The sequence below is a fragment of the Chenopodium album genome, chromosome 10 (genome assembly GCF_948465745.1).
Source record: "Chenopodium album chromosome 10, dcCheAlbu1.1, whole genome shotgun sequence".
NCBI classification, from domain to species: Eukaryota; Viridiplantae; Streptophyta; class Magnoliopsida; order Caryophyllales; family Amaranthaceae; genus Chenopodium; species Chenopodium album.
Window position 1 is genome coordinate 8500280 of NC_137843.1, and position 22230 is coordinate 8522509.

General features: G+C 33.1%; 3 protein-coding genes across 4 annotated transcripts; 2 read left to right on the forward strand and 1 right to left on the reverse strand.

The window, feature by feature from the left end:
- The first annotated feature begins 1172 nt into the window (after window positions 1-1172).
- Window positions 1173-5251, forward strand: LOC145563418 (ras-related protein Rab7-like). Its single transcript, XM_081623862.1, has 7 exons — window positions 1173-1352; window positions 1460-1486; window positions 1891-1990; window positions 2098-2244; window positions 4376-4456; window positions 4766-4929; window positions 5042-5251. The coding sequence occupies exons 1-7, from the start codon at window positions 1297-1299 to the stop codon at window positions 5112-5114; spliced, it is 648 nt and encodes a 215-aa protein (XP_081479988.1). The 5' UTR covers window positions 1173-1296; the 3' UTR covers window positions 5115-5251.
- Window positions 5252-8169: 2918 nt separating this feature from the next.
- On the forward strand, window positions 8170-11783 carry LOC145562154 (iron-sulfur assembly protein IscA, chloroplastic-like). 2 transcript variants are annotated; one of them, XM_081622344.1, is made up of 3 exons: window positions 8170-8435; window positions 10943-11158; window positions 11482-11783. In XM_081622344.1, the coding sequence occupies exons 1-3, from the start codon at window positions 8273-8275 to the stop codon at window positions 11616-11618; spliced, it is 516 nt and encodes a 171-aa protein (XP_081478470.1). In that variant the 5' UTR covers window positions 8170-8272; the 3' UTR covers window positions 11619-11783. The 2 variants fall into 2 exon arrangements, with proteins under 2 accessions (XP_081478470.1, XP_081478469.1); XM_081622343.1 differs by having other exon boundaries at window positions 8181-8435; window positions 10937-11158.
- Window positions 11784-12810: 1027 nt separating this feature from the next.
- Window positions 12811-20471, reverse strand: LOC145562155 (putative ATP synthase 24 kDa subunit, mitochondrial). The gene is made up of 7 exons (XM_081622345.1): window positions 20313-20471; window positions 19296-19395; window positions 18989-19133; window positions 18216-18326; window positions 17947-18093; window positions 17267-17389; window positions 12811-13131 (listed from the first exon to the last, which is right to left on the reverse strand). Exons 1-7 carry the CDS (start codon window positions 20349-20351, stop codon window positions 13068-13070), a joined length of 729 nt encoding a protein of 242 aa, XP_081478471.1. The 5' UTR covers window positions 20352-20471; the 3' UTR covers window positions 12811-13067.
- Between the last annotated feature and the right edge of the window lie 1759 nt (window positions 20472-22230).

A 22230-nucleotide genomic window follows, 5' to 3' on the forward strand; every position in this document is an offset into this window, starting at 1 on the left:
ACTTGAGTTATTCTTGGCCCTCTCACTCCCCTCAAATGACACCATACTTTTTGCCCTCTACCGACCTCACTAGAGGCTAGAGCTAAGCATTTGCTTCTCCCTTTTCACCTTTTGCTCTCGTTTGTCTCACCATAGCACTCATGAGAATAAACTATTTTTGTATGACCTAACTCAGGTTAAAAACCTATCAGATTGTTTTTGATAATCATAACAATGCATCTTTAGAGACATATAAATTTGGTCGGCACACATTATTAGTCTTAATCACATTTCCAACCATAACGAATGACCAAATTATTTCTAACAATAAAAAGAAGGGTAAGGGTGCTTATACATATTCATCCTTAGATGGAACACGTGATGCAAACTTGTAAAGTTTTATATCATATTGTAAGTTGCATCCAAGTATTATCCAACACACAACCCTACTTGGTTTAAACTCGAGTCTTGAGTCAAATTTTTTGATAAGTGTTTCAATCAAATCAGCCTTTTGGTTGATGTATTATTGGGTTTTAGGGCAAAAATATTAATCCGAGATTTCGAGTCATTCAACCCAATTCGAGTTACCCTTCTGATCCCACATCCAGTCGGGCCGAACTTTCTTGATCACCTCTAATTCAAACCTAGTGTTTGTGTCTAAGCCCAACCCACAAAGTGTCTTAGGCTGGCCGACATAGCTTCAATCCCACCAATCCCACCTTTAGAGAGACATCCTACCATTATAACAGTTGTCATCACAACAAATCCTAACAAAACTCAAATAAAAAGCTCTTGTTTAAAAGGTCTTTCTAAAGTGTGCTCCTCAACAAACTACAGTTGAGGCTACCACGACCCATTAAACCAACAATATTCAAATAAAAACCACCCCCACCCTCAAATCTTATTTATTTATTTTGACAGATTCAATTTTATTTTTTCAAATTTATAAACTTTTAATGGTATCACATCATTATTTTTCCTATTTTTTTTTAGTTGAGTCTTTAATAATTGCTACTCGGTAATATACACAGCTAGCAAGCTGCATCATCTTTCTGTGATCACATGAAAGTTTTCTGCTGCTGCTTTTGTCAATTGCTATCTTCCTCAAATTTAAACTGCACAAAAACAATCACCCTTTTCCCCTGATTTTTAAACCAACCAAAAAGATAATATTTACCCAAACCTACCCTATTTATTATTATTTTTTTTTTTATCATATTCTTATAAATTCATCTTTTCATACAAATAGTAGTCTTGCAAAAAAACAGTGGTCGTATTATTAGTCATTGAAGTAAAAAATTATAGTCCAAGATAACAATGTCGCCGCATATGCAGAGAACTTTGCTCAAGGTTATTGTCCTTGGTGATATTGCGTAAGGTTTTTTTTTTTTTTTTTTTTTTTTTAAATTGTTTGAGATGATGGGATTAATATGATGTTGTTCGTCATTAATGGGTTTATTTATATGTATTTGTTTTTTAGGGTGGGAAAGACTTCTCTAATTACAAGGTAAATATTCATACAATTATTAATGTACTCACTCGTTTGTAAAGGTTTTTCTGTTTTATTGATGACTGTCTTAAAAAAAAAAAAGTTAGAACAAGCAAGTTATAGAGACGAAGAGAATGTTTATTTTTTGTTGTACTCGTAGAATATACGAGCTTAGTTTGCGTTTGACTAGCCTATAATTTCTAGCGTTCTAATGGTCCTTATATTATCCCTCTAGTCCCATCGCGAGACTAATTTCTCTTAGGTATGAACCCATACACCGTCCCAATTAACACTACTACCCTTGTACCTGGAGGACACAATTATTACCTTATTCGTCGTACACATACATGCTAATATTATGTGTACTCTTTTCCAAATTCATTTATGCGACGATTTTGTTTGTGTTGAATTGTGTATTATAGATACGTGCAAAAGAAATTCAATCAACAATACAAGGCAACAATCGGGGCAGATTTTGTGACGAGGGAGTTGCAAATCGATGGCAAACTCGTTAGCCTTCAGGTTAACTCTCTTCTCCCATTAAAGTAATTACCAAAAAAAAAAAAAAAAATAAAAAATAAAAAAATTGTGCATAACTTTGACTAATAATATAAATTATATTCGGACAGATTTGGGATACAGCAGGGCAGGAAAGGTTTCACAGTTTAGGACCTGCATTTTTCAGAGGATCAGATTGTTGTGTTTTAGTATACGATGTGAATGATCAAAGATCGTTTGAAGCCCTCCAAACATGGCGTGATGAATTCATCAAACAGGTAATATATATGAAGCCCCATAGTAATTGTTGCATTCACTTTTCTAGATCAATCGATAAAAGATAAGCAAGTAACTATTAATTAGTCTTGCAAGTCCATCTAATATTGCAATTCGAGAAAATATAAGTTTTCTCGGAGATAAATAAAATTTGTTAATCAAATGACAATTTTGTTATAAGTCAACAATTTTAATAATATGGGGGCTCCACCTTTGTTAATTTTGTTGCCAATATGCCACGCTGATATTGCCGGAATAAAATTGTTGATTTACTTATGAGTTGCTATATTTAATTCACGATATTTGTTTATCTCTAAGATAAACTGGGCTTTAATTTCCTCATGCAATTCTTTATAATGTTTATCAACTTGTTTTGCAAAATTCAAAAACTATCAGTTATGTAGTTTGACCTTATAATGCAGCAAAGACAATCTTTAATAGAAATGGAGGGGAATCAAACGTTTACTTTGATACCGGGTGATTCTGAATAGAAAATTTGAGTTTATAAATTCCAACTTTGGGCGGTTTACTATGAAAAATCCCAACTATGTATTATCCCTTAAAAATCCCAACTTTGATACCCATCTTTTTTTAAAGATCCCATATGATCAGTTACCTGAAAAGAAGGTTAACTCTATTTTTTTTAAAAAAAAAATTGCCACTTGTCAGAATTTTAGTGGTCCAAAAAATAAAATTAATTGTTTTTTTTTAAATCTGATTTATTCAAAAATTAAAAAAAAAAAAACCAACCTAGCCCCCACCCCCGAAACCCCTCCCCCACTGCCGGAAAACGGCGCCCACCCCTCCCCCACCCTCGAAACTTACCCCTTTCCCTCCCCCCCACCCTTGCAAAACCCTCCCACCCTAAACCCTAAATCGGAAAATACCCCCTCCCAAAACCCCCACCCTCGAAATCGCCCCTCCCCGGGGGGTCGATTTCAGGGGTGGGGGAAGGGAAGGGGGCGATTTCGAGGGTGGAGGTTTTAGGAGGGGGTGTGAGGGTTTAGGGTGGGAGGGTTTTGCAAGGGTGAGGGTGAGGGTGAGGGGGAGGGGTGGGCGCCGTTTTTTGGTAGCAGGGAAGGGGTTTTCAGGGGTGGGGTAGGGGTAGGGTGTTTTCCGGGAAGGGGGTGGCAGCTGCTTTTTTTTATTATTATTATTAATTTTTTTGAATTTTTTATTTTTTATTTTTTTTGAATTTTTTTGACCAATCCCGTGTTGGCACGTGGATTGTAACTTGAAATAAAAGGTTTGGTGACCTGTTGGGATCTTTAAAAGAAAATGGGTATCAAAGTTGGGATTTTTGAGGGATAACAAATAGTTGGGATTTTTCATAGTAAACTGCCAAATTAAGTTGGGATTTATAAACTCAATTTTTCCTTCTGAATATTTATGGATTTACATTGTCTTAAATAAGTACTTTCTCTATTTTTTTTATAGTTGCAACACTTCTCTTTTCACGCTTGCCGATGCATGTTTTGAATCGTTAATATCTTTGATTATTAATAAATAAAAATTATAAATCTAACAAGATACTACATGAGTATATTTTTACTTATGTATAAATCGTCAAAGCTAATCAAAGTGAAACATATTAATAGTGTAAAAGTCAAACCGTTGCAATTATAAAAAAAACGGAGAAAGTATGTTTTAACAATAATACGCTGTTTAGGAATATTTATTCTTTTCCTTCATGATTATTTAGCTTTTTTCTTTCTTTTTTTTTTTTTTTTTGGAAACGTGATTATTTAGCTTTACATTATTTACGTTTATATTTTAAACAATATTTTATGAATCCAGCTTTACTTCATTACATGTGAGTTTATTAAATTTAGTTTCAATTAGTGGTGTCGATCCGAAAATCAATTTTTCATAATCCACAGTTGTATGTCATTAAATATGAACATATGAGCTATATGATGGCCAATGCTCCCGTGTGAGCATGTTAGGATTCTTAATTTCTCTATCCACCACCATTTGAATTGTTTGGCATGCATAATATTGAACGTTCAAGAAATTGGTGCAAACTAGGGAGACAAGAACTAGCAAGAGACACCTAGAACCTACGGCATCATTGTTTGTAGGTGTTTTGATAATTATCATTTTGACTTTTTATTTCTTTTTTATAATTATCAGACAGATATCCCTGACCCAACCAAATTTCCTTTTGTGGTCATTGGAAACAAGATTGATCAAGATGGTGGAGCCAATCGCAAGGTTAGATTACCCTCCATTTCAAAAAGATTGTTTATCAGATTAATTGTGGCCTTGTACAGTTGTACTTCCTCTTTTCCGCCCTCATTTTTTGCCTCATTATAAATAAATTAAATTTGAATAATATTGTATTTGAATATTTTTTTATAAATTAGGACAACTTGCTCATATTATACGTACATGATTCAAAAACATCTTATCATCTTGAATTTTGAGTACAAAAAGTTTTTAATCTAATTATTCAATTATTTTTAACATATGATTTCAGTGGTCGAATTTGTTAATATGGTATATTGTTTGTATACAAATTAGGTGCAAGAGAAAAGAGCAAAGAAGTGGTGTGGGTCAATAAAGTCAGGGCCAAAATCAAGCGGCATTCCTTATTACGAGACTTCAGCAAAAGAAGATATAAATGTAGATGATGCTTTCTTCAATATTGCCATTGCTGCCTTATCTCATGATCGTTCACAAGAATTGTAAGTAGAACTATCTGTCTTTTTCTTATACTCACATAAAATTAACTTGTTATATATTTAACTTGTTATTTTTGCAATTGTAACCTTATATTTTGTTGTTTTTTCCATACAGATACTTTGAAAGTATAACAGAGTCTGGTTCATTATCAGAAATAGTCGAACCAAGAAGAGGATGCCCTTGCTAATCTAATTTGTTCATGACGCTTGTTCTACATTCTAACTATTAGTGAAAGTTATTTGATTCTTTGAATTTAAATGTATACATTTTGCTTGTGCCATTAATAATGGAAAATGAAAAGAAAAAAACTGTAATTTGATGTCATTGCTATTATTTCGTTATCTTGAGAGATAATGAAAAGTTACAGCTGATCCGACTATTTTTTTTTTTTTTTTTTTTTTTTTTTGTGTAAGTAATGGTACATTTGATAATAATGTCTAGTATCATGGGGAGGTGAATAGCCTTACAAAAATAAAAAATCCCTAAATAATATCTCTAAGTAATTTAGAAGGCATATTTCTTGGTATATTAATTTGATAATTGGTAATAAAGTTGTTGGCCAAACATATTTTGTGAACAAATTTTTTCCCTAAACACATTCAAGGCCTTCTAATTCATGCTCACAAATTTTGTCTAGTATCTAGGAACAAAATAAAGATGTAGAAATTTAAAAAATATAATTAGGTGAATAAGTAAAGGCAAGCTAAGTCAAGTAGTAAAAGGAACGAACACACATTTAGTAATAGTACAAATAAGAAAAGTGGATTTGTGGTAGAAAAGGTGTATAGTAGTATATAAAGAGGGTGGAAAGGTAGGAAAGCTTATGCATAAGTATAGTTACTTGCATGTGTATTTGTTGATTGATGGCTTATAACCTACATATATACTTGAAGATGGAGCTTAAACAAAATGGCTAGAAGATTCCAAAACTTTCTTCATCATTCTTGTAGCTATAATATTCAAGAACGTTCACGAACCATATATTTTTCTGATTGTGGTGAAAAATTCTCTAGATCATTTTAGTAGATTGCATGATACAAGCTAGTAGAAAAATCTAAAGAAATAAAGAGCAATATTATTCATGTTACATGTAGACCTAGTTATTGGACAGGGTAGCTCAATGATAATAAGGTTAGAGCCTAGCTTATAGGGCCCTTAATGGATATGGTCTTTAATGAACATAACCCTTATTAGGTAGGGTCAACATGTTTGTCCAATTTAATACATAAAGAAAATAGATAATGTAAAAAAAAAAATTATCGAACAATCGTCGTTTTTTGATGGTTTTTCCCCTAGCTACATTCGTGAGTCCGCTCCGGTCTCACTCACTCCAGGGGAGATATTCTTTCTTCCATAACCTTTAACCAGTTCATGACTTAGGAATAGAAAAAAAAGGGGCCTGAAAAACATAATAGGCTGCTACTATAATATGCACCTTGGTTGCTGAGCTCCCCGCTGGTAAAAAAAAGCAAGAGAGTGAAGAACGAATGATCTTCCAAACAAAAAGAGTGACTGAGTCGCGAGTTCGACTCTCGTTCTATCCATGCTCAGCAGTCCTTGTCCATGTTGGTACTGTTTATGGCAGTACCGATCAACTATGAGATGCTTTAAAGTCGATGTCTCAAAAGTTTTCGTATTCATATGCAGTACTTAATTATGGCTTTATCTAAGGGTGTCTATTTAGTTTTCGGTTAGGATTTTGGTCAAATCTAATCCGATCCGAAATAAAATTCGGTTTTTAATTTTTAAATCCAATCCGATCCGAATTTTTAATTGATCTAATCTGAATTACAATTCGGCTATTTGGATCCGATCCGAAAATCCATATTAAAATACATTGTAAATTTGTAGGGTCTAAAATGATTATATAAATAAAAATGCAATTATAAATTTGAACATTATTAAACAAGTATATTGAAAACATAGTTTACCATAATTTATATTAAATGTAATTATCAACCTAATTTTGCATGATTATTAATAGAAACAATCATTATTTGTAAAATTATGGTTTCATATTTCAGTTAATTCGGTTTTTTGGATCCAAACAAGGTCAATCCGATCCAATCCGAAAATTCGAATTTTCAAAATATTTCAATCTAATCCGATCCAAATTAAAGTTTGGATCCAATCCGAATTAATATTCAGTTTCGATTGGATTCAGTTTTTATCCGAATAATGGACACCCCTACCTTTATCTAATATTTATTTTAATTGATAATTTATTGGTCCACCAATTATTGACCCTTTTTTTACCCGCAACTTGCATTGATTCGATCCGCTGCTGACCCAATAAAATGTGACCCTCTTTGACCTGACTTACCCAATAACTAGGTCTAATACTCTAGTTACATTATCCAAAAGCTTCTAAAACATAAATACTCTCTACCAATATAATGAGCCTGTAAAATTTAGGCCAGAGCATGGTGTGTGTATATTATTAGACATATCAATGTGCCATTATGTGAAATTATATATGTAATAATGGACATACCTGTTCCTATTCCTGAATCCTCACCTCAATTCAATACACCTAATTCTGATCCTAACCCTGTTAATGAACCTATTCCTATCAAACAATCTACTAGACCAAGAAAATGGCCTTCACACTTTGACAACTTTGTCTGTATAGCAGATTCAATGACAGAACACTGGTGTCCCCATTAGTTGAACTAATTATAATCTTAACAGGTTTTAAAAAAATATAATCTTAAAAAATTCAAGGGAATTTTGATTTCATAGGAAATAAATTTATGCATGCTTGTTTGGTTGACAATAATGTAAGAATCGGGACTTTCTAGGAAGTTCTATTTCCCACAAAATGGAGGAATTAACTTACCTAGTCCCCCTAGGTAAGTTGAACTTTTCATGGGAAATGGAAATTCCTACATCCAACAAAACAACTTTTGGAAATTCTTAAGAATTACAATTTTATAGAAATTGAGTTTTCATGGGAATTTCTACTTCCTACATCCAACCAAACAAGGCATTAACATATTGTTGCGATCCAATAATACCAATTTGCAAAAAGACAAGCATATATGAAGTACTCCATGAATTTAATTAATTTATTTTTTTATGAAGAATTTTAGAACTTTATAATTTTTTCATGTACGAAGAAAAAAAAAAAAAAAACCCTCAAAAAAAATGTTTAACAACCACAATTTATTTATTTATTTTTTAATTTTCTGATTTTCGTTCCAAAATTTAACGGCCGTGATTTGCCTACCACTTCTCTCCTACACGGCTTAAACTCCAAAAGCGCAGAAAAATCTCCCCTAAATTCTGTAATTGCGTCGATTACAACATTTTCCAGAAAATTTAGACCTCAAAAAACTCGAAAAAATGGCGTCTTCCTCTATTACACTTCGATATTCTTCAACAGTTTGTCAATTACCCAGTAATTCTTCCACTTCATTGAGCTTTAATCAAACCCCCTTTTCAGTTTCCTTCCCATCTAATCTTAAACGCTTTGGTCGTCTCTCTATTCGATCATCTTCTGCTTCCGGTATTCTTTCTCACTTAATCTTTGTTATTTGTTGGTTCAATCAATTTATCTGGGATATTTTGTTTGATTTTTCATCTGTTTTGTGTTTATGGCTGTATTGATTTTGTTGGTTAGCTTGAAATTTTTGTGGGGTGTTTTGTAGATGATATTTTTTGATTAATTTGATATTGTTTGCTACTGTATGGTGTGATTTTGATTGAATCTCAGTATGTTATAATTGGGTTTTGTGAATATCTATGCTTTTGAAATTTAGTGTTGTATACTGTATGATTTGATGCTATGTACTGATTCATCAGCTAATTTGAGCTAGCAATTCTTTTGTTTTTATTAAATTAATAGTTTTGAGTATGGTAATGCAGGCTTTGAATCCTAGTTTTATTGATTAGGGATTTTGAGGTTTCGAATCGATTTGATGATGAGGCTGTACAAAATCCTTGTATGTTAGAGGTATCTCTAGGAATCTGATTATAGCTGTATAAACCTAATAAGGGTTCATGAATATTATAGTCTGTGGACTGGTTTTCTCCAGGAATATTTTGGTTGAAAATCATTGAATTCTGGCTTGCGAACACGATTAAAGACGAAAAATATTCCAAATTGAATGACAACATAAATTTTTGGCAACAGACTTCTATTCCTTAACAAGAGGGAAGAAAATGTTTTGTGTAGTTCTGTAGTTTTATTTACTCTAAAGTCAACCTACATCAACCCTAAGAAACTATAAGGGGAAAAAATCTAAAGCTCATGCTTCAGCTGAGTAGTAAAGAAGTGAGACATTGAAAACCACTTGTGATTTGGTGAAAGTGCAAAAATCGAAGCTATGTCAAAATTCCATTTATGACGTTAGATATTGAGCTTACAGTAGGCTACGTTGTAGAATTGAATGACATCCTCCATATTGGCTATTGCCCTACACTTAACACCCACTTCCTCATCTTCTTCCTCAATTTCTTCTTTTCTATTAGTTCCTTGGTTGTATCTGGTTACCCTTGAGATTGGAAGATCATCCATATTATATCTGTCTTATATTATTTGAGGCTAGGTCACATGTGCCTCTTTCCAAGAATAGACCTTTCCATAGGTAGAGTCCTTTCGTTATCATCTCCTATTTGTTGTTTACAATGAGGCTCTTTGAAGTTGCAACAGCTTGAATTTTAAATACATATAGCTCCAATATTTAAGTTTGGGCATTAGTGTGCCTGGATTCGGGATGTCTTTTAAGTTTTAACACATTATCTCGATGAATCACATTGTGCATATTACATTTAGGAACTGGAGAATCTGTTACAGCTTACAAAGATCATCTAAAATGAGAAGGAATGAAAGAGAAGAAAGTCCTCTATGTTTTTAATAAAAGATTTGAATTAGCTAATTATTTATAGTTGGAGAGGTAAGATCCATGCAGGTGTCAGGGAAAAATAAGTAGCAAGTGCTTTTTAACTTACGGAAATACCAACTAGGCACATGATATGTAGCTTTTTGTCTTTGCTGCACATCTAAATTCTGTATATGTCAATCCAGGAGATTGTGATTAGATGGGTATATATTGATTCATAGCTAGGATTTTCAAAATTCAACTTAGGTAATATTATAACTGCTGCAAGTTTCAAGGGGGGCCATTGACATGGAAGCCTAAGTTGCAAGAGTTGCTCATTCAAGTAGAGGAGCTGTAACTATTGCAGATTTGCAGTTATATATAGGAATGGAATGTTTTGCCCTGGGATGATTATTTTATCAGGATAAATTTTGGAAAAAATCTCATCTTTCAACCTCTACTTAATGTTACACAATACACACTAACATGCAGTGCCGTTGGATACGGGATATTACGAATCCATGTCACAACTTCAGAAAATCTGTGCATAAAATTATAGATATGGATATGCTAGATAAATTTTACATACAACTAAATAATGTTTTAGTTTGCTGGTGCTCCCAGAAGTAGTCAGGAAGGAGATCTGTTGTCCGGTCCTACTTTTTGGGGCTCATTCCATAAGAGAGGAGTAAGAGAGGAATATACACTGAAGTAATAGTGTGACAAGTGTTAGCCTGTAGATCAAAATTATCTTGGATCCTAGGAAAATACCATTGCAGAAAGAGTGGAGCTCGCTCACAAAAGTCATAGTTTTGGGACTCTTCATTTAGTATAAGGTATTATTTGAATAGAATAAGAGCATCTTAGTCTTTGTGATATAGCTGATAATACCTTAAATGGTTAGGTAGCACATATCAGTGACAAAAAGATAAAGGTATTAGGCAATGTCTGCGATTCTGCTAATCAAAGGGCTGTATATATATAACCTTGTTTTTACCTCAATTTATTGAGGAAGCTCAAATTATGCTACATTTTGAAAAGGCTATACAAGAGAAAGTTCCTTAAAATGGAGATGAATCATCTCAAGTCTTGTATATCTTTTGCTAACAACTATTTTGACTTTGTATATTGACAGGCTATCACTACTCTCCATATTTCCAACTTACTATTTTTATGCTCTGTTTAGTTTCAGCAGCACCAGTCGAGGGCTTGGCTCCAGCAATATCTCTAACTGACAATGCAGTGAAGCATTTGAAAAGAATGAGGTCTGATCGGAATGAGAACTTGTGCTTAAGAGTTGGTGTTAAACAAGGTGGATGCTCTGGCATGTCTTACACAATGGATTTTGAGAGCAGTGAGAACACAAAAGCAGATGATTCTGTGATTGAGGTCAATGGTTTCACTATCGGTGAGCATTAAATACTTTAACAAGTAGTCTCAACACCCCTTCACATCCCCCCCCCCCCCCCCCCCCCCCCCCCCCCCCCCCCCCCCCTCTTTTTTTTTTCAAATCTACCACACATGAGAATGGGGAAAATATGCCTAATATATCTAGTTACAAACTTACAATTCACCCCTTTGTATCCTTTTTATTTTTCGCTTGTGCATTATCTTTCGTGGAGCTTTTCAAGATGTTGCTTGTAGCCTTAGACCTTGTAGACCCCCTTCTTTCCTGGTTACTCTCTGAAACATATTTGATGATTATCTTTAATACTTGTTATGTGTTTGCAGTTTGTGATCCAAAAAGCCTATTATTCCTCTATGGAATGCAGCTTGACTATAGTGATGCACTTATCGGTGGAGGCTTCTCTTTCCAAAATCCAAATGCATCAAAGACTTGTAGTTGTGGAAAATCATTTGCAGCGTAGGCTTGAAACTATATGTACATAACATACGCAATGTATGGTGTAGCTTTTATTTGTTGGATTGTGGATACATGGGCATTATGTTAGTGTGTTGAGTCTTTCAGATGGTGAATTATGTTAACTTGTCCTCAAGTCTCAGCATGAAATTATTCTTTACTTTCATATGTATCTTTTGGATCTAGTCCATCTAGATCATGACTCAGTAGAGTCAATACAGCTTATCACTTCTTCTGTTCAGCAAAATTCACAAAATGTGCTACTTTTAGACATGAAGATACCATTTAAGTGAATAAATAGTACCATTAGATGATTTAATATGTATTATAATACCTTTTGATGGTGTATATCAAGATATTTTCTAGTATTAGTAGTACAAACAAAGTTTAATGAAAAGGCAAATTCCAATGGTACTAATGTGATACCTGATCGTACCATTAAGCTTCCAATAATTATATATGTTTGTAATGGTATACAAATATACCATTTAAATTTAATGTTTTATAGAAAGACCAATATCATCTGGTTTGTTCTTGGACATACCAAATATGTACTCAGAACTAATCTTTGCCTATGACACTACACTTGCATACTACTATTGACACGAAGCAACGGGAGATCAGCTTTTTTAAACTTAGAATGGAAATATATACATAGTGGATGATTAGTGTAAATTAATATACAAGCAAATTAATTTATCTAAACTTATTAGTAGTCCCTCCGTCCCTAAATTACTTTCTTACTTCTCTATATTATGTGAGGAATAAATGTTAGAAGTAGGAGTGTAATTTATGGATGGAGGGAGTAATACTTATTTTAGTTGTAAATTGATTTGTTTTCATGAACTTATCCTATCTAGAAATAATATGAACTTATCCTATCTAAACTTATAAGTAAGGTTTGGGCATGTAATACAAAGACCTAAGGGTGCATCGGTACAAAGAGTGAGACCATAGAGGGGTTAAACGAGAGAGACCGAAAATGACTTTGTTGGAGAGAGTTGGGAAGGATATGAAGTATTTGCATTTACATGAGGATGAGGTAATTGATCACAAGGGATAGAGGAGGAAGATTTTTGTCAATAATTATAGTGAATAATCACTTTTGGTTCATGTAGCCAACCTCACTTATGAGATTAAGACTTTGATTGATTGATTGTCACCTCAAATAAGCTGTACATGATCAAAATGTAAGTAAATTGTAGTGATAATCACAACTTTTTTTAGCAATATCATCTCCTCAGAAACCAGTATATCTAGATTATAACACATCAAAAACCATTCAATTGATATATATTCTGCGCATTTCCTAGCAGAACAAAATCCAATTTATTTCAAAACAAAATGGGAGAAAAGGTGGGTATTTCTGCCAATAAGCTGAACAACTACAGCCTTCAACTCTCCTCTCCAACAAGTGTTTTTACACCGCAAATAGTCAAATTTCCAAGCTAGAATCTCAGATGAAGTTTCGGATGTCCAATGACTTAGGATCAACCATTTGCTCGTCCTGGAATTCCTCCCTGAATAAGGAAAGAAGTTGACAAAAAATAGTAAGTTCCAAATAAGTAAAAAGGCAAATGGAGAGATGCATAAGCACTCAATAGTCTCATAGAGCTAATGCTTGCCAATATCTTGTTTGGCAAACAGCATTTAGCAATGACTAAAAATTGCTATAATAATGCAATTTATCAATGACTAAAAATGCTTTGCCAATATCTTGTTTGATAAATAGCATTTTCATTAATGAGCCAAAAGTTTCTTGTATATTAAGTTATAGGAAGCAGCATAATAAAAGCATACATGGTTTTTTTTTTCCTCTCACCGAGCTAATTCGTTCAGAATCCTAGTCAATAGAAATCATATTTGTTATACTAGCTCCTAAGCAATTGGAAGTCATTGACAGGGAGGCAATCAGGTAACTCTAGCAACATACAATCAACTGCAATATTGCAAATGAAACTTTTGGTCAAATTTGAAGGCTCTTCCTACAATATTCAATAAACAAGTATAACATAATTCTGCCTCAATCTTATTTGCTTAGGAAATTCAGCACCATATAAACAGTATGGCATAATATCCCTAAATTACACCCACGTTATAATTATTCCGCAATAAGTTCGTAAAACGATAAGCAATTTCGGCGGAAACCAAAGTACTATTATATCAAAAGTGGGAAATCAATAACCAAGCAAGTTTTTCAGACAGGACTATATTGAGAAATTTGGATCACAAACTAGTTTATGTACAGTAATTAATTTTGTAATAATCAGAGAACAGTGAAACACAACCACTCAGGGCCAAATTGATAGTTTCGACTGGCGTCATCTGTCATACACAATAGAGTAAGAAAACTAGCACTTTTGATGAGATTTCCCAGCAAAGCAACAGATGTAGATGATTAAAGAGAAAGTAAACCAGTGCAAGTCTTATCCTTTACCCATAAGAAATGCCAAAAGAGAACTAGAATAAAAAAGACTAGCTGGAAACCAAGGTATTTTGAGCTTGCTGCCTTTAGGTTACTGTGGGTTTGCTGCCTTTAGGTTACTGTGCCTTTAGGATTCACCGAAGAAGATCCTTCTCCTTCCCTTTTTTCGGAAGAAAAGAAGGATCCGGACAAAATCAAAATGAATGAAATGGGAAAGATCCGAGTGAATGGAAAGGACAAAACAAAGGATGAATTTCACTTGCACTTAAAAGAAGCATGCTATAAAAATAGCCCAAGTTCTTATTCTGGGAATCAAGATATTTCGAAGTTCGAAATACTTAAAGAAGAAAATAAAAACCTATTCTGGTTTCAAAAACCCCTTCTTTTTCTTCTTTTCGACTATAAACGTTGGAATCGTCCAACGCGATATATAAAAAGCAATCGGTTTGAAAATGCGGTAAGAAATGAAATGTCACAATATTTTTTTTATACATGTCAAAATGATGGAAAACAAAGAATTTCTTTTACATATCCACCTAGTTTATCCATTTTCTGGGAAATGATAAAAAGAAAGATTTCTTTGGCTACAACAGAAAAATTCTTATATGATGATGAACTATACAATTATTGGATTTATACGAACGAACAAAAAAAAAACAGCTTAAGCAATGAATTTGCTAATAGAATTACAGTTCTAGACAAAGGACTTTTTTATATAGATGTACTCGATAAAAAAACTAGATTATGCAATGATAAAACTAAAAATAAAATTGAATATTTGCAAAAAAACCACGATCCTTTATTAAATGGGTCCTGTCGGGGTATAATAAAAAAAAGGCTTTCATCCATTATAACGAAAACGACAGTAAAAAATTTAATAGATGCAATTTTTATAAATAAAATTCATAGTATTCTACGTAATGATTCTAATTACCAAGAATTTGAACATAAAAAAGATCAAAACTCAATATCATCAAAAATTAGACATTTCGTTAGTCAATTTGACGGGGAAGCCACGTTCAATCAAAAGAGAGTGTCTTTACTTTCAGAACACGAACAAATTGTTTCCGAAGATCCAGAAAGATTTTTAAAATTTTTAGTTGATACAATCATAGCGGATTCCTTTCCCCAAACAATTCCAAAAGAATCGATTCCCCAAACAATTCCAAAAGAATCGATTGGAATAAAAGAACTAAGTAAAGAGGTTCCTCGTTGGTCATACCAATTAGTCGACGATTTAGAACCAGAGGATACACCAGATGAAAAAGACGTGTCGGTGCCAATCGATGATCAAATTCGCTCAAGAAATTGGAAAAGTGTAGTTATTTATACCGATAAGCAAGAGAATACTGACAATCCTGCCCCAAATACCGCGGATATATCTGAGCAAGCAGGTGAAGTTTCTTTGATACGTTATTCACAACAATCTGATTTTCGTCGAGAAATAATCATAGGTTCCATGCGTGTTCAAAGACGTAAAATAGTTATTTGGGAATTGTTTCAACCAAATATACATTCCCCGCTTTTTTTAGACAGAATAGATAAATCCTCTTTTTTTTCGGCTACTTTTTCCGGATTAATTAAAGGGATTTTAAAAAATTGTATGGGAAAAAACCCAGAATTGGGGATTTCTGATTATAAAAACAAAGAATTGAAAGAGGAAAATAAAACTAAAAAATACAATAAAAACGACGAAAAAAACCAAGAAAACATACGAATAGAAATAGCCGAAGCCTGGGATACTATTCCATTTGCTCAAATAATAAGAGGTTTGATGCTAATAACTCAGTCAATTCTTAGAAAATATATTCTATTGCCTTTATTGATAATAGCAAAAAATTTCAGCCGTCTGTTATTATTCCAACGACCCGAGTGGTCGGATGATTTCAAAGAGTGGAATAGCGAAATGCATGTTAAATGCACCTATAACGGCGTTCAATTATCAGAAACTGAATTTCCTAAAAACTGGTTAACAGATGGTATTCAGATAAAGATATTATTTCCTTTCTGTCTAAAACCTTGGCACAGATCTATAATACAACCGTCTGATCAAGATCGAATAAAAAAAAGCGAACAAAAACGAAATCGAATAGATGAGTTTTGTTTTTTAACAGTTGTGGGCCTGGAAACTGACCTTCCTTTTGGTCCTCCTCGAAAGCGACCCTCTTTTTTTCAACCTATTTTTAAACAACTCGACAAAAAAATTCGAAAACTTCTAAAAGGGCGCTTTCAAATTCGAAAAAGACTCAAAGAAAAAATTCTTTTTTTTTTTAAGTTCGAAAATGAAACAAACAATTGCATTGTTGAAATATTTCTGTTTTTAAAAAAAATAACAAAAAAAATGTCAAACGTAAATCCAATTCGACTATTTGAATTGAGAGAAGAATCGAGTAAAAGAAAAAATGAAAAAGATTCATTAATCAAAAATCATATGATTAATGAATCATCCATTCAAACCGGATTCCTAAATTGGACAAATCCTTCAGCGACAGAAACAAAAATGAAAGATCTGACTAGTAGAACAAGAATAATAAAAAATCAAATAGAAAAAATAGCAAAAGACAATAAAAAACTAAAAGTTAGTCCTACCAAAACACCATATGGTACGAAAAAATGGGAATCGTCAAAAAATACGGGTCATATATTAAAAAGACGAAATGTTCGATTAATCCGTAAATTCAATTATATTTTGAAATTTTTTAGGGAAAAGATATACGTAGATATATTTTTATATATCATTAATATTTCCAGAATTAATACACAACTTTTTCTTGAATCAACAAAAAATGTAATTGAAAAATCCATTTCTAATAATGCAAAAAATCATGAAAAGATTAATAATAAAAAAATTCAGTTTATTTGGACTATAAACAAAAGATTTTTCCATTTTGTTAGTACTAATAATAATATTAGTAATAAGAATTCGAAGATTCCTTCTGATTTTTCTGTGTTGTCACAAGCTTATGTATTTTACAAATTATCCCAAGCCAAAATTTGGAACTTATATGGATTAAAATCGGTCCTTCAGTATCGAAGAAGATCCTTTAATGATACTTGGGAAAGAAACACTTACACGGTAACAAGTAGAGGGTTCTTGAAAAAATATAAATTTTTTATCTAAATTAGATTTATTAATCAAAAAGAAAAAGGCATGCAATGATATGAATAAACCACCAATGATAAAATGCAAGTCACTAAAAAGTCATTAATGAAAAAAGATAGCAACGTACTTCTTCGCTTGAGTTTCCATTGCCTCAGTGGTTTCCTTCTTTAACTCTTCAAGCTGTGCTTTTGCAATTTTAAGTTCCAGCTGTTCTTCATATTTGGGTAAATCATTTGGGTTTATTCCAAGCCTGTTTTAACAGACAGATCCATAATTATATGAGATAGATCATCAGTAATAGCCCAAAGATGCATACTCAAATATCTTTTTTTTTAAGAAAATATAAAATCATATAGGACCTATTCATCTCCTACATGAATACTCTGTATTTGTATTCTACTACACCCAACAAAGAGAAAGGGGAAAATTTTCAAGTAAGCAAATTCTTTGCAATTTAATCAATATGAACACTCAATTTGAAATATCAAAATAGATAGAAAGTCCACAATTTTTTTTTTTGACAAATATACTCTTCTTAGTTTCAATGCCCTTCTTGTCCAATTCTATTATCAAGTTGATTACTGTGTACATCAGTATGCATGACTTTCTATAGGAGGATAGATACCACAGCATTACACCAAGGATCAGAGCTTGCCTAAAATTTGAAGAATCACAGATGATAATGAAGACAACAAGAGGAGACTTGTTCAAATCCATCAATCTTCCTTATTTATTTATCTTCAGGAGCCTCAGGTTGGTGAACAAAGGGCAGTTGAAATTTTCAAAATAGTTTAAAGAGTAACTTACTTCTTGTTGATCTTATCAAACTCAGCCATTAGAAGACTCATTCCTTGGTTGTCATTTCTCATAAGAGGTTTCTTTAGTTGTTTTTCAACTTTATCTAAAGCATCAAACATCATGGCCTCAGCACCAAGTTCATCAGAAAGACCCCTCCTGCACAGTATTATACCAAATAGAATTAGTCTCAAGAGATAAAAATCACTGGTAACTACAAAGAATATACAGATAGGGGGGACATTACAGCAAGGAAAGCATTCAGAGTATTGTACACATACTTGAGTCGTATCTCCTTCAAAGTCAAAAGATAAGTACGAGCATCCTGAATATTCTGAGTTCGGGTTTGGATTGTGTATTGAATCCTCTGTGACTCTGAGAAGAGATCTGCCCTGTTTAGTCAAATGGTTCAAAAAAAAGAATGATGAGAACTGAAAACACAGCAAAATTATCAAGCATTCCCAATATCAAGCAACTAGACACAGATTAAGCATCCAGCATCTCTTAAGTGACAAACAATGCTCCCACAATCTCTTGTACAGTTTACATTCCCACAACCAGTAATCAGAAGTGAAAATAAATCAGTTGTGAGCTAAAGTAAGTTACACGCAGGCACGCAGCCTCCCATGCAACTTCAGAAGTTACTTCACTCTTATACTGTCCTACTTACAAACACATGATTCTGTTAATACTAATCCTGCATACCTTTTTATCATGTCATAAAGTTCAATTTCTAGTCATTTAGAATATAGGAAATTGATGTGATGTGATGTGATGTGATGTGATGTGATGTGATGTGATGTGATGTGATGTCCTTAAGAAGCCAAATGTGTTAAGCATGAAGCAACCTACTAATCAAATCTCAACCTATAAATCATATCTAAGATGCAAGTTCGCATTACCATTGTCACAAACATTGGTCTATCATAGAGAGGAAATCCAAGGAAGCAATGCTAAAGGGAAAAAAAAATGAACTAAAAAAATAGAGCATAATTATTATTTTACAAAAAAAAAAAAAAAAAAAAAAAAAAAAAAAAAAATGATAGAGACGTACTTTTCTCTTACAGTCTTCATGACATTAGCGTATTGTTGTACAGCAGCAGGATCCTCTGGGGCTATGGTGATCTTTTCTTGACGAAGTACACCAAGAGCTGTCTCAAACTTCTTTTTAACGTCCAAAAAAATGCCCTTAAGCATCTCTTTTCAGTCGAGCATCATTATCAAGAAAAAAGAAGACAAGTTAATCATTAAGATAAACAAATTGCTTCATTTAATTTTCTAAAAGAAACAAAACTTGATAAAAGGATCATCACTATATAAGATGAAAATTATTTTTTTTTCTTGTAAAAAATATGACTCACCATCTCCCTTTAGAGCCTTGGGAGCGGGAGCAGCTTCTTTGGCATAGTAACGAGCAGGAATCACATTGTCCTTTGGTAAAATAGTCTGAATAGTATACAGCTGTAGAAATCAAATCAACATATCATAAGTTAAATGAACAACAAAACTAGGGAATTATGGATTTGTATCAGAAAGCCTGCAATACTACAAACAAACTACAAGAATCAAGCACAAGAGCCCTGTTCAAGCTAATACTCGGCAAGTAAATCATAGCCCCAAAATGCAGTCAAACAAACGTATCAATCCCAGACCAAGCAAGGAATTATGGATTTGTATCAGAAAGCCTGCAATACTACAAACAAACTACAAGAATCAAGCACAAGAGCCCTGTTCAAGCTAATACTCGGCAAGTAAATCATAGCCCCAAAATGCAGTCAAACAAACGTATCAATCCCAGACCAAGCAAGGAAATGTATCTACAACTCCCATACCCCACCAAAAATTATTAGCAATACGAAATCATCGCTGCATAAGAACCAACACTTTACGACTAACAAATGTTTCTATAGCATTGTTTCCATATTCCTTCCCAAAACATATTACCAATACATTAGCACATTCAAATATTCAATTAAGAACAGCTCCAACAAATCAAAATCATATACATTTTTCTACCAAAGCTGAATTACGGAACATAAAAAACTGGCAACGCATTGCCAGTAATCCAATTTCTTTACTAATTGAAAAACCAAAACCCTAAGACCAATAAAAATTAACATCTCAATCTAACAATTGTTTCATGAAAAAAACCTGAATTTATTCAATTACACCCCATTTCTCGGAATATCAATACAAATTTAGGACATGTAAGATTCAAATTCATTCTATAGCCTAAATCGAACCAACATTTTTATGAGTCAACGATCAAAAGATCATGAACAAATCGCAAGGAACAAAATTAAAATTGCAGATCAAAATGTAGCATATAAGTCGAAGATTTTGAAATCGGATTAAGAATAGAGAGATAGAAAATAGACCTGCTTAGATTTGGAGAGGATGCGAGAAGCGAGCGCCATTATCGAAGAGCAAAGAGTTGAGTATTGAGTATGAAAGCTGGAAATCTAGGGTTTGATGTTACGAACCAGTTGAAAGAGAGATGGAGAGAGAAAGGGGCCGATTAAAAGATCAATAAAGCTTCACTTAAATCAGTACCGTCCGTCTCAGGTGTGTGTTATTGTGTTGATGTTTAATTTCATTTCATGAATTTTTTGTTTTTCTTTGAAAAAATTTGGTAAAAATAATCTCAACCCCGACAATTGATATAAGTACTACGAAGTATAAATGGTAGGATTGTTGCACTTTGATTCAGACAAAATACTCAAATCGGCCCATAACATCATCCACGTGGAGACCTGCTTTCGGCCACTTGGACACTTACCACCCACTTAAAACCATCTCCAATGGTGAGACTCAAATTTGAGTATTGAAATACAAAATGAGTTGTTTTTTACCTCCAATGATGATACCATATTCACTTCTCAATTTAGCAACTCATGTGAAACCTAATTCCCCAATGGTGAGACTCTCTAAAATATACAAATATCACTTTCAAATTATGGCTCACCAAATCCATTTATTTTTAATACTCCATCCGTCCCCGAAAGAACGACCCATTTGGCCTAATTTTAGTCCCAAAAAGAATGACTCATTTGCATAAAACACCCACCAATTTGCAATAATATTTGTGCAAAATTAGCTTCCCCATATAAAAATTTGATTTTCCATGTAATTTTATTATTTTCTCTCTCTATTTTTTTACAAACCCCATGTAAATTTATCTTTTCAATATACTTTTACTTCTTTTTATTTAACTTTCTTAATACCCGCGTAATCAACCCAAATGGGTCGTTCTTTCGGGGACGGAAGGAGTATCAAATATTGTAAAATTAAAAAAAAGGTAAAACTTAAATAAATTACAAAATAATTAGAATATTGACAAGGGGTCCACACTTTTTGTCAAATGAGACTCAAAGTTGAGTATCTAAACTTAGCAACTTTCTTTTGGAGTTGCTAAGTGTAGATACCAATTTATTAGTATACATTGCAAAAAATACTCTCTCTCTCCTAAAAATACTCACTTGAGTCTCACCATTGGAGAGGGTCTAATAAGTCACATATGAGGGGCAACACGTGACACATGCTTAGAGGAATTCTATAAATACCCTAACATCTCACTTCTAAGTTATAAGGTACATAATTCTAAACATAAACACTCTTTCTTAACCATATTGAATCGGTATTGACTTTATTATCAAAGCGGTTTTCATCAGACAAAACCCCAAGGGTAGATGATCTACCTTGATTGTGCAGGTATTGTATTAGGCGATAAACCATTACCGGTTCACATACAAGTTAACGAATCACACCGAGAACAAATAGCCGCCCAATTCCTAAATGAGATCATTTTACAAAACTTATCAAGGCAAATTAGTAACAAAAAACACTAACATTACCCTCACAGCCTCACCCCTTATAAAGATGTGTACTCCATATTAAAGATTTATCAACAATTTTATTACATTCTTTTTCTCAATTTTATGAGATCTTCCTAAAAATTCAATTTCACACGATTTTATGATTTATATCTTCCCCTTCTCGATCCAAAGTTGAATCCATATCCTAAAGTAAAGCCTAGTGAACCGTGATAGAGCAAAAGTTAAGTTTTTTAGTCAAGACACTATTAGTTTTGGTAAAGGTTTTTACAACAGCATACTCTAAGGGCCTGTTCTGTTCAGCTTAATTTCAATTCAGTTCAGCTTAATTTCAGTTCAGTTCAGCTCCAATCAGTTTAGTGGATTGATAAGATTGAAGCTATTAATACAAACAGAACAAGTAAAATTGGTTTGATAAGATTTTTAGACTGAAAACCATTTATTTTCATCATTGTGCCCAAAA

Excerpts from the sequence above, each read along its gene's own strand:
- LOC145563418 (XM_081623862.1), top strand. The coding sequence starts at position 1,297 with ATGTCGCCGCATATGCAGAGAACTTTGCTCAAGGTTATTGTCCTTGGT. Across the intron at positions 1,353-1,459 it reads ATTGTCCTTGGTGATATTGC|GGTGGGAAAGACTTCTCTAA; the intron begins GTAAGGTTTTTT and ends TTTGTTTTTTAG. Across the intron at positions 4,930-5,041 it reads CATGATCGTTCACAAGAATT|ATACTTTGAAAGTATAACAG; the intron begins GTAAGTAGAACT and ends TTTTCCATACAG.
- LOC145562154 (XM_081622343.1), top strand. The coding sequence starts at position 8,273 with ATGGCGTCTTCCTCTATTACACTTCGATATTCTTCAACAGTTTGTCAA. Across the intron at positions 8,436-10,936 it reads TCGATCATCTTCTGCTTCCG|TTTCAGCAGCACCAGTCGAG; the intron begins GTATTCTTTCTC and ends TGCTCTGTTTAG. Across the intron at positions 11,159-11,481 it reads GGTCAATGGTTTCACTATCG|TTTGTGATCCAAAAAGCCTA; the intron begins GTGAGCATTAAA and ends ATGTGTTTGCAG.
- LOC145562155 (XM_081622345.1), bottom strand. The coding sequence starts at position 20,351 with ATGGCGCTCGCTTCTCGCATCCTCTCCAAATCTAAGCAG. Across the intron at positions 19,396-20,312 it reads TCCTCTCCAAATCTAAGCAG|CTGTATACTATTCAGACTAT; the intron begins GTCTATTTTCTA and ends TGATTTCTACAG. Across the intron at positions 17,390-17,946 it reads TTTGATAAGATCAACAAGAA|GCTTGGAATAAACCCAAATG; the intron begins GTAAGTTACTCT and ends CTGTTAAAACAG.